This window comes from Nicotiana tomentosiformis, chromosome 2 (assembly GCF_000390325.3).
Source record: "Nicotiana tomentosiformis chromosome 2, ASM39032v3, whole genome shotgun sequence".
Taxonomy (NCBI): Eukaryota; Viridiplantae; Streptophyta; class Magnoliopsida; order Solanales; family Solanaceae; genus Nicotiana; species Nicotiana tomentosiformis.
This window is the reverse complement of record NC_090813.1, coordinates 32,590,559-32,602,012: the sequence shown is the minus strand read 5'-3', so window position 1 is coordinate 32,602,012 and position 11,454 is coordinate 32,590,559. Positions and strand designations below refer to the sequence as shown.

At 41.5% G+C, this 11,454-nt stretch overlaps 1 protein-coding gene across 1 annotated transcript; it reads left to right on the top strand.

Annotated features, from left to right (window-relative positions):
* Positions 1-1,751: 1,751 nt before the first annotated feature.
* LOC138904580 (uncharacterized) lies at positions 1,752-4,629 on the top strand. The gene is made up of 4 exons (XM_070193087.1): positions 1,752-2,274; positions 2,852-2,972; positions 3,131-3,263; positions 4,492-4,629. Exons 1-4 carry the CDS (start codon positions 1,752-1,754, stop codon positions 4,627-4,629), a joined length of 915 nt encoding a protein of 304 aa, XP_070049188.1.
* Positions 4,630-11,454: the final 6,825 nt, after the last annotated feature.

Below are 11,454 nucleotides of genomic sequence, written 5' to 3'. Positions count from 1 at the left end.
TGGACTATGAGGTACCGATTATTCTTGGTACACCTTTCCTTGCAACGGGAAAGGCTCGTATTAATGTGGAAGCCGGTGAACTTACTTTCTGGGTGGGTGATGAAAAGGTGGTGTTCCACGTGTGCAAATTTATGAGGCAACCGAATATCAATGAAGTGTGTTCGTTTGTGGACTTGGTGACTGATGTGATTATTGATGATACAATTTTCACAATTAATGTGGGTGACATGTTGGAGGTCGCTTTGCTAAATTTTGATGATGATGAAATGGATGGCTTCATGAAAAGTGTCAATTCTTTGCAAGGGATGGGGTCATACAATTATGCACCTCAGAAACTTTCCTTGGATCTCGAAAATAGGAAAACTCCTCCAACAAAGCCTTCAATTAAAAAGCCTCCTATATTGCAGTTGAAGCCATTGCCTCCACATCTCAGGTATGAATTCCTTGGCCCTTGCTCTACTTTACCGGTTATTCTTTCCTCTTGTTTGACTAACGTGTAGGTTGACTCTACATTGGCGGTGCTCCACAAGAGGAAGAAAGCTATTGGGTGGACTTTGGCGGATATTCGGGGAATAAGCCCCGCATTTGCATGCACAAGATTAACTTGGAGAAGGATTCCAAATCCTCCATTGAACATCAAAGGAGACTAAATGAAGCCATGCAAGACGTGGTCAAAACGGAGATCATAAAGTGGTTAGATGTCGGAGTTGTCTACCCCATTTCTGACAGTTCGTGGATTTCTCCTGTGTAATGTGTTTCGAAGAAGGGGGGCATAATGGTGGTCACCAATGATAAGAACCAGTTGATTTCAACAAGAACGGTGATCGGGTAGAGAGTGTGTATGGATTATCGGAAGCTAAATAAAGTCACAAGGAAAGACCATTTCCCACTACCCTTTCTTGACCAAAATGCTTGATAGGTTGGCCATCCCGGCGTTCTATTGCTTTCTAGATGAATATTCGGGCTATAATCAAATCCTTATTACCCCGGAAGATCAAGAGAAAATAGCCTTCACTTGTCCCTATGGAACTTTCTCTTTCAAGCGGATGCCATTTGGCTTATGCAATGCACCGGCAACTTTTCAACGGTGTATGATGGCGATCTTTACGGATATAGTAGAGGACTACCTTGAAGTCTTCATGGATGACTTTTTGGTAGTTGGGGATTCCTTTGATGATTGCTTGGCAAATTTGGATAAGGTTTTGGCAAGGTGTGAAGAAACGAACTTGGTGTTGAATTGGGAGAAATGCCATTTCATGGTCGAGAAGGGTATTGTCCTTGGCCAAAAAAATTCAAAGAAGGGAATATAGGTCGACAAGGAGAAAATAGAGGTGATTTCTAAACTTCCATCTCCAACATCCGTGAAGGGCGTGAGAAGTTTCTTCGGTCACGTGGGGTTCTACCGGCGTTTCATAAAGAATTTTTCCAAGGTGGTGAACCCCTTGTGCAAACGTTTGGAGAAAAATGCTAAATTTCACTTTAATGATGATTGCATGAGAGCATTTGAATTGCTAAAGTTCAAGTTGACAATTACTCTCATTATCACCGCTCCGAATTGGAGCATTTCTTTTGAGCTCATGTGTGATGTTAGTGATGTGGCAGTTGGAGCGGTTTTAGGACATATCAACAAGATCTTTCATCCAGTCTACTATGCAAGTAAGACCATGAATGATACCCAAGTCAATTACACTGTGACCAAAAAAGAGCTCATTGCCATTGTGTTTGATATTGAGAAGTTCCGCCCGTACTTGATGGGTGCAAAAGTGATTTTCCACACGGATCATGCGGCACTTCGTTACCTTATGAGCAATAAAGATTTCAAAGCCCGGTTGATGAGATGGGTGCTTTTGTTGCAAGAGTTTGGCATAGACATCCAAGACCGAAAAGAAAGTGAAAACAAAGTGGCGGACCACTTTTCTCGTTTGGAGGAGGAGGGGAGGTCGCATGATGGACTTGAAATCAATGACTCCTTCCCCGATGAGCAACTCTTAGCCATTTCAAGGAAAGAGGTGCCATGGTTCGCGGATCTAGCAAATTTTCTTGTAAGCGGTATCATCCCAAATGAGTTCTCTTCAAACCAAAGGAAGAAGCTCAAACGGGACTGTCAAGAGTATTATTGGAATGAACCGTACCTTTTCTGGATTTGTACGGATGGAGTGATTAGAAGATGTGTACTGGAGGAGGAACAAGTTGAAATTCTTGGGGCTTGTCATTCTTCGCCATATGGTGGTTACCATGGTGGAGCAAGAATGGTGGCCAAAGTGCTAAATTGCAGTTTATATTGGCCCACTCTTTACAAGGATGCAAAGTCAAGCGTTGTGATGAATATGAAAGGGCCGGTGGAATCTCAAAGAAAAATGAAATGCCCCTCAACCCCATTTTGGAGATTGATACATTCGATGTGTGTGGTATTAACTTCATGGGACCTTTTGTGAGTTCTTGTGGAAACACCTACATCTTGGACACGGTTGATTATGTGTCTAAATGAGTTGAGGTCGTTGCTCTACCTAACAATGAAGTAAGAAGTGTGGTGGCATTTTTGAAGAACATATCACAAGATTTGGTACTCCCAGGGCTATCATAACTGATGGGGGATCGCATTTTTGCAACAAATCTTTTGACACCTTACTCATGAAGTATGGTGTCACTCATAAAGTCACAACTCCCTATCATCCACAAGCAAGCGGTCAAGTGGAAGTCTCCAACCGGGAGATAAAGAGTATTTTGTCCAAAACTGTGAATGCTAACCGGACGTATTGGTCCAAGAAACTTGATGATGCTTTATGGGTTTATAGGACGGCTTACATAACGCCTATCGGAATGTCTCCATACCGGTTGGTGTTTGGAAAAGCATGTCATCTTCCGGTGGAACTTGAGCACAAAGCCATGTGGGCTTTAAAGAAGTTGAATATTGAGTGGGATGTTGCCGTCAACTTACGGGTGGCACATTTTAATGAGTTGGATGAGTTCAGGTATCATGCATACACAAGTTCGTCCTTATACAAAGAGAAGATGAAATATCTTCATGACAAGTGCATTTGGAACAAATAGTTTAAAGAGGTGATCTTGTGTTGTTATTCAATTCGCGGTTATGGATGTTTCCCGGAAAGTTAAAGTCTAAATGGAGTAGCCCGTTTGAGGTTGTGGGTGTGACACCCTTTGGTGCTTTGGACTTGAAGAATAAAAATGATGAGGTGTTTAGAGTCAATGGTCACCGGGTAAAGCATTATCTGGGAAAAGTTGGTGATGGCCATGTCATGGAGGTAATTCATTTCAAATGATGGTAATCTGCACCGTGTCGCAACGTTAAATCAGGCGTTTCTTGGGAGGAAATTCATGTTTCTTTTTCTTTAGATAGGTCTTATTTTGTGCTAACTAGTTTTGAAGTGCATTGCAGGAACTCTGCTCAGAAAAATTGGCTAAGTACAGAAAAAGTGTGGACCGCACAATTTTGAATGTTATAGCAGCAGTCAACTACGGCCGCACAATTCTTTTGCGGACCGCACAAACTGAAATGAAAAATTGCAAACTCTCTGAAGTTTGTCTGTTAGAGAAATGGTCAAAGTGCGGTTGCACAAGGAAATCTGCGGTCCGCACCAAAACTTGCGGTCACAAACATAATTCTGTGGACCGCAGATCAACGGAGGGAAATTGAACAACAGGTAATAGAGTGCGGACCGCAGAAGGAATTTTGTGGCCGCACTCGTCTCTTGAACCCTTAGCCAATCCCGTATAGTATAAATAGTAGCCCTAAGGCTACTGTTGAGACTTTTCACTCTCTGAGAAATTAAAACAAAGGCTAAAATCTTGCACACTACTGAGTTAATTAGCTGCCACTTAATTGAGCATCTTTGATCATTCCTTAACACCACTTCATCACTGGTATGTTCAAATCATTTCTAGGATTCTTTAATTTTCTTAGTTTAGTTTACAATTTGTTAGTTATTTTAGACCATTTGTCAATTTCATATCTATGTGGAGTGTGAATTGTGTTGGGTAAACTACTAGTTGCTATTTGGGGAATGGGTATTTGGTTTTTCATGTTTAAGTGCTACTACAATGTTCAATTTGTGCATAAAATCAAAACCCTAAGAATTCTGCCCGATTAAGTTTTGAAATGTGTGGCCGCACAAGGAATTGTGCGGTCCGCAGAAGTATAGATTAGGGCTTTGGTGAAGCAATATTATGCGGACCGCACTTGAAATTGTGTGGTCCGTAAAACTTCAATCGCGGCCGTAGAAAAGTGTGTGCGGCCGCAAATCAGGGCATTCTCTGTCTTCAGAGAGTTGCCATTTTCAGGTGCCCATTGTGTGGACGCACTCAGAAAAGTGCGGACCGCACTTTAAAACTGTGCGGTCCACACAACCCAACCTGTGGCCGTACTTGCAATTGTGCGGACTACGCTTACCCACCCTGCAACATGTTTTGTTCTGTGACTTTCTGTTTATCTGCAATTGAATTAGAACTGACTCCTGCTGCTATTTGTTGCAGAAAATGGTTAGATCACGTGGTCGTGGTGATACATCAAAGGGGAAGGGCGAACCTTCCAGAGGCAGAGGCAAAAGCAATTTACCCCTCGCCCTCCAAAGAGTAATCAGTAAGAAAGAAAAAGCAGACCGACGAAGATAGCCCGAGCCCTCCGAATCAAGTTCATATGCACCGTATAGGGAAACATCGGAGGGCAACTCAGTGCAAGAGCGGCCCATTATACAATCACAGCCACAGCCGCTTCAGGATAGATACCAACTGAGAAACGATCCTACCTCTTCTGATAGAACTTCTGAGGGGTCGGAACGTAACACTCAGGCTTCGGAGCTTTTATCTACACATGCCCCCGGTGCACCAGCTACTACAGTGGATGTGGATGAGATCCCGGATGATGGCCTAGGGGTGATATCAGAGTAGCCGGCATTGAGAGGTCGAAGAACAAAGAAATTTGGGAAGATAGGTTCGTCAGTCTTGCATCCTTCTCTCATTTCAAAGAATGGTGGTCGTCAAGATCGCTCACTCTTGATCATCAGTTCTTGTTGAAAGACCTTGATAAATATAACCCGGCAGTGTCGAGACAGTTCCGGGAGCGGAAGGGGTGGACATGGTTCACTAAAAGTATGTTAGTACTTGGTCCGGGAATTTTACGCCAATGTGGCATACATAAAGAAGGGGACCAACGTGACAAAAATGAGGAACCTGAAAGTGAGGTTTGATCAGAACACCTTCAACACCTACTTGGGGTTTGAGGATGTTGAGCCAGTGCAATATTTGGAAAAGCTGGCTATGGGTGATGCAGCTCTCCCATGGCTTGCTGAGATTCTAGCAGCTCCGGGACCACCACCACCATGGATCACAGCAGGGATTCCTATTCACAAGAACACCCTGAACTTCGAGGCAAAGGGATGGTAGACGTTCGTATGCAATAGGCTAGACCCGTGTCAGAATGAGACAAATCTTCCAATTCCTCGGGCAATGCTAGTTGCCTCTATCATGGCCGGGTACCCAATCAATATGGGTGACGTGATGTCGGCCAACATGTCTCTGGTCGCCAGGCAAGGTGACACCTCCTACCCGTATCCCAACACTATCACTGAGTACCTTACGGATGCGGGGGTAGAGCCGAGGTATTTTGATACCAAGGTGCTCGCAAAGAAGCCCTTATCATGGTATTCTTTGACGGGTGGTGGAAACCCAAAGAAAAAGGGTCAGCCAACTACTATCGTAGGCCAGTCTAATGAGCCTTCGATGGTAGCTGCAGAGTCAGCCGACATGCCTTCTACTTCAGTAGTGCCTTCTACCAGTGCAGTTGTCATGCCTCTACTTCCTTCTTAAGAGCCTTCAGCATCAGTTCCCCCCACCTCGACTTTAAGGCCGGTGCCTATGCCCACTCATCCACTATCTATGTTGTGAGTCTCCCAGACACTAGCGAGCCTCAACAACTGGATGCAGACAGCTACTGCAAAGCTGTCTGACTTATCCAGTGCTATTGCAGCACAGTCATCCACCCCGGCACTCCTGATTCCTCCAACAGTGGAGGATACATTGAATAAGATTTTGGATAATCAGCAGACAATCATGAACACTTTAGTAGTACATGGAGCAGTGATTGAGGAGCTTGGGAAGCAGGTAAAGAATATGAAGAAATCCAAGGCATCCAAGAAATTATTAAACAGACTAAGGAGAGAGGTCACCAAGATAGCAGCCGATAGGGACCTCCCAATTGATATGCTGATGGAGACAGATCCAGAAGCACCAGTAGTTCCAGCAGCACCATCAGCACCAGCGGCACCAGCTGGTCATTCTGAGGAGCCAGACCTGGCTGCCGACACTGCTGAGGCAGTGCGCTAGATGTTCACCCACCCAGTTACTCCCAGAACCGAGGATGATGGGATCCAGTTAGAGGAGACTAAGGGCGGTGACGCTGATATAGACACAGCCACATAGGGAGTCCTTTTCACTTTTACCCTTCTTTATTTTTATTTGTTAAGCATTGGAGACAACGCTGACTTTTATTCGGGGGTGGAGTTTATTTGATATTTGGATGATTTGACATTTGGTTTGTAATAACTGATAACATTTTCCCTTTTCTTTTTATCATGTATAGATTCTCTTCATTTTCTCTATTGATGTATATATTTTCTCTTTTCCTCCCTCATTATGTATATTCATTATGCTTGAAGTAGTTTGCTTTGTAGCTTCTTTATTTTATTTTCTTATTAGTCAATGTTTAATTTAGTAGCTTCTTTTTAATTTAGTAGCTTCTTTTTATGTTTGAGTGGACAATAAGCCTTTGGTTTTCTTAATGCCACGGTTCTTTCCAAATGTAGTTTTTGTGTGAACCGGGTGACTCTTCCCAACGATGGATGGCGTAACAACCTTCTTAAGGGATTGAGTCCGTTTTTGGTGTTTAGGTAAGAATAGTAGTAATACGGAATAAAAAGACCTAATTGAGCAAGGCTCGAAGAGTCAAACATGCTTCACGTGGTACCAACATACTTAACTACGTGCTTATGATTAAAAATAAATTTTTTTTGGAAAGAAATAGCTCTAGTTAATGACCTTCTAACTCTTGTGTTGACTTAAGCAACCATCGAGTGGTTTAGTCGAACCATAGTGATTTTCAATCTTGAATATGGTCGTTGTGGTCCCTCGACTCTATCCTCTTTAACAATCCAGTTGTGTGAGAGGTGAGATGTTTTCGTTGCAAGTCCAAGTACCCGTGCAAATGGTCTAGAACTTGCCCCGAATGTATTTCTAGGCAAAATTTTAAGTTTTGCTTGGCTTGAGAAGTGATTGTAGGCTCTCCTTGACCCGCTTGAAATTTTTTATGGCCCACCAATATTGTTATCCCTAGTCAACCCATTTGAGCCTAAAACCTTTCTCAATTGATCACCATGTTATAAGCCTTTACCCGTTATGTCGTGACATTCTCTTGGCACCCGAACTTTTCTTAACACTCATGTGAAATAATTGGCTAAAAACGTAAGTTTGGGGGCGAGACGTGGAGTTTGAAAAAGGTATCAAGGCACAAAAAGAGAAAAGAAATAAAGAGAAGGAAAGGAAGGAAAATAAAAAAGAAGAACAAAAGAAAAATGCAAAAAGAAAGTGAATAAGTTGAAGAGTTGAAGGGATTTCAAAGAATAGTAATGATGCAAAGCATGGAGAAAACAAAGAATGAGAAAATGAATATCATGACCAAGAAAGAGTGATGTTAAGTCTCTCTAGTTCCCCTAAGGAAAAGAAAATGCCTCAAAGAGTTGGCAAAACATGAGTCGTTAAGAGGAAGTGGAGTGCTTAAGGAAAGATGAACTTGTTCTATTACAACATATCCAACCTTAATCCAAAAGCCTTTATTGCATTTCGAAAAAGTCCTACGTGATTTCAAGCCGAGTGAACTTACATTAGTGATGATCTACATAAAGGGCAAGCATATGGTACTTAGAACCGTACTTGTGATATTTCTTTGAGAGAGATGAGCGAACCTTTCATAAATTTTTGAATTGAGTGCTACATTCTTTAGTGAGTTATGCTAACAGAGAGTAGGGGAGGAGGAGTTTGGGATCCACATTGACCTACATGAAAGAGCGAGCTTCCTTGATGAATAAAGTCGACTCTTGATGCTCAAGTGTCACATTAGAACTATTTGCGCTTAAAAGCTCAACTCATCACCTTGTTGATAATTCATAAGTGTTGTGCATAATTGTTGGTCCCAATTGATGTGTGATTGATGCATCTTTGATTAGTTGGAATAGCTCTTAACTTGCGGAGGTGGAAATTACTTTATTTGCCTGAGGACAAAAAAAAGCTTAAGTTTGGGAGAATTGATAAGTGGGGATTTTGACTACTTATTAGTGTCTTTTAGCTTTCGTTTTAGTCCAAAAGCGTTTAATTGTGTTCCCAAAATAACTAATGAAATATGCTTAATTGCAGGAATATTGGAAAATGAGCCTCCAAGATGAAATCTTACTCAAGAAGGAGTGATCTGAATTCAAGGACAAAAACAGACATAGAAGCTTAAAGTGCAGACCGCAGAATATCATCTGCGGCCGCAGATTGTGCAAAAGAACTTATCATAGATCTATCAGAAGTGCGGCTGCAGAAGCTAAGCAAGAGCAAAAGTTCAGAGAACCTGTCAACGGAAGTGCGGATCGCACAATTATTGTGCAGCCGCCGAAGATCAGCTACGCGGCCACAGTTGCATTTGTGCGGTCCGCAAAAGAGCCATGTGCGGTCGCACTCAGAAATGTGCGAACTACAGAAAGAGAGAGAGATGCAGCCGCGGTTCATAATTGTGCAGCCGCAAGATTCCAATCCTGTCAGGTTGAAGCAAATGTGCGGACCGCACAGGGAATTATACGACCGCAGAACCTCCGAAAGGGCATTTTTGTCCGAAAATTCCAACTCTGTATAAATAGAAGAGTTTTACTTTTTTAGGTTAAGTTTTGACATCAGCAGATACACTAGTCGTTTTTCTATACTCTCTTTAGTAGTTTTTGCCATTTGGGCTTTTGAACATAGATTTCTTTATTCTAATTATCAATATGGGTTTAATCATCACTTCTTCTTCTTTCTCTTCCAATTTAAGCATGAGTAGCTAGATTCTCACTAGCGTTGTGACCCAACCCTAGTATGTTAACTTAATGGGTGTTTTATTTATTGCTTGTTTATGGTTGGGTGTTGATTATCTAGCATAGTTCTTGCTTTAATTTGAAGAATTAATGGTTGCATACATTATTTCATGCTTATTCGACTTGGTCTCTACTTGAGAAAGAGAGATTTAGTCTAGAAAAACTTGGCTAGCAAGAAATTGGGTCAATCGAGAGATTGATAAGCTCGATTAAAGGGTTGAACCTAGAGATAGTAAAATCCGACTTGATCTTATTATCAACTGCTTTGTTCAATACCCATTTGGAATTGAGAAAGTCAAATTGGGCAAAATCACTCTTTGACTGAGAGGTATCGAGTGAGTACTTGACTGTTGATAGCTATAATACACCCCGACCAATTAAACAAGCTTTAAGGCTTACAACCCATTAAGCGAACACCTAGGTGAAGGTCATAGCCCTAGGCCTTTTATATCATTTAAAAACAACCAAAAACAATTTCCTAGTTTAAATTCTTAGTTTGTAATCTTAGTTTAAATTAAACCTAGAAACAACCCAAGTTTGTGGAAGTGCAATTTGAAATAGTTCATACTCATACACTGCAATTTATACTCCTAAATCCCACATATAGCTCCATGTGCAATTCGACCCCGACTCCTTGTTGGGTATTACTATTGCAATCGACCGTTTCATAACCTTGAATTGAGGTGTGAACTCGGATGAGATCACTAACCTTAGGTTGAAAGTAGTGACGAGCTGGGACAAAAGGTCAAAGTCCAACACCAATAGCCAGCAATAGCTCATAACAGTATAATAAAAGTGGTACAGGAAATAACTCAGAAATATAATGTTCAGCTCGTTCACAGTTCCGAAAAAATAGGCATGCTTTTCAAGTATAACAGTGAAAACCCAAATGTTTTACCGAGAGCACCAAAATATGAGTAAGTTTGTAAAATCGTGATTTTCTTTCCAAAACTTTTCAACAGGTAAATGTTTCATTATCAAATGGCATGAGGAAAAGTACATCTTTATGCCTACATGTCAAGTGCGCATGTCGAATGCAGTACAACATAGTGAACAACCATATGCATACTCTCAGAGTATCAATCCACTCATCCCTCCCTATCACTCGACACTCGCACTCGCACTCAATAGGTACATGCACTCACTGTGGGTATGCAGACTCCGGAGGGGCTCCTTCAGCCCAAGAGCTATGATCCGTACAGACAACTCACGTGCTATAGTATCAATATATGGATCCACACGGACAACCTATGTGCTATAGTATCAATATCTAAATCTGAACGGACAACTCATGTGCTGCACGGACAACTCACGTGCTATAGTATCAATATCTGGATCCGCACGGACAACTCATGTGTTGCACGGACAACTCACGTGCTATAGTATCACTAACATCACAATTAGACCCTCGGCCTCACTCAGTCATCAATCTCTCCAGTTTCTCGGGCTCACTATGTCATGAAACTAGCCTAAAATGATGATGTGATGTATCAATAATTAACAACTGAGATTAAGATTTGATATGCAATGAATGTATATGACTGAGTATGAAATTATAATTTAAACATATAATTCGATAGTAGAAATGACCTCAGTGGGTTCCAATAATACCAGCATTTGCCTAAGCATGATTTCTAACATGAGTCACATCTCAGTTTCTCTAACACATGAAAAATACATAGAAAAGTACAAGTTAATTGACTACACAACTCTACGAAATCGATTGAGTCTCAATTTCTACGGTGCACGCCCACATGCCTGTTACCAAGCATGTGCGTTACCTCCAAATAAATCACATAACACGTAATTCGGGATTTTATACCCTCATCACCAAGTTTAGAAGTGTTACTTACCTCGAACAAGCCAAGCGATGCTCCAAAAATACCATATCGCACGTACCGACCTCCGAGCAGCTCGAAACTTGCCACAAGCAATTCAAATATATCAATTTACGCCAAAGGAAACAAACTCAATCGATATAGATCGGATCTTTAATCAAAAGCCCAAAAATTGACCCAAAAGCCCAACATGAGCCCGCACCTCGGAACCTAATAAAACTTACAAAATCTCACAACCCATTCAATTACGAGCCCAACCATACTAGTTTCATTCAAATCCGACTCCGAATCGACATTCAAAACTCAAAATTTCACTCTATGAAGCTTTAGGCTAAAATCCTCAATTTTCTCTTTAAAACTCATAACCCAATTACCAAAAATGAAGATACAATCATGAAATATAATCAAAACCGAGTGTAGAACACTTACCCCAATCCTTGTGATGAAATTTACCTCCACAATCGCCTCAATCCGAGTTTCACATCTCAAAATATGAA

What these genes read in the sequence shown, in the direction of transcription:
- LOC138904580 (XM_070193087.1), top strand. Translation starts at nt 1,752, where the DNA reads ATGGGTGCAAAAGTGATTTTCCACACGGATCATGCGGCACTTCGTTAC. An exon ending in GGCCAAAGTGCTAAATTGCA is followed by an intron (nt 2,275 to 2,851) that starts GTTTATATTGGC and finishes TGTTTGGAAAAG; the next exon opens with CATGTCATCTTCCGGTGGAA. An exon ending in GTGATGGCCATGTCATGGAG is followed by an intron (nt 3,264 to 4,491) that starts GTAATTCATTTC and finishes TATTTGTTGCAG; the next exon opens with AAAATGGTTAGATCACGTGG.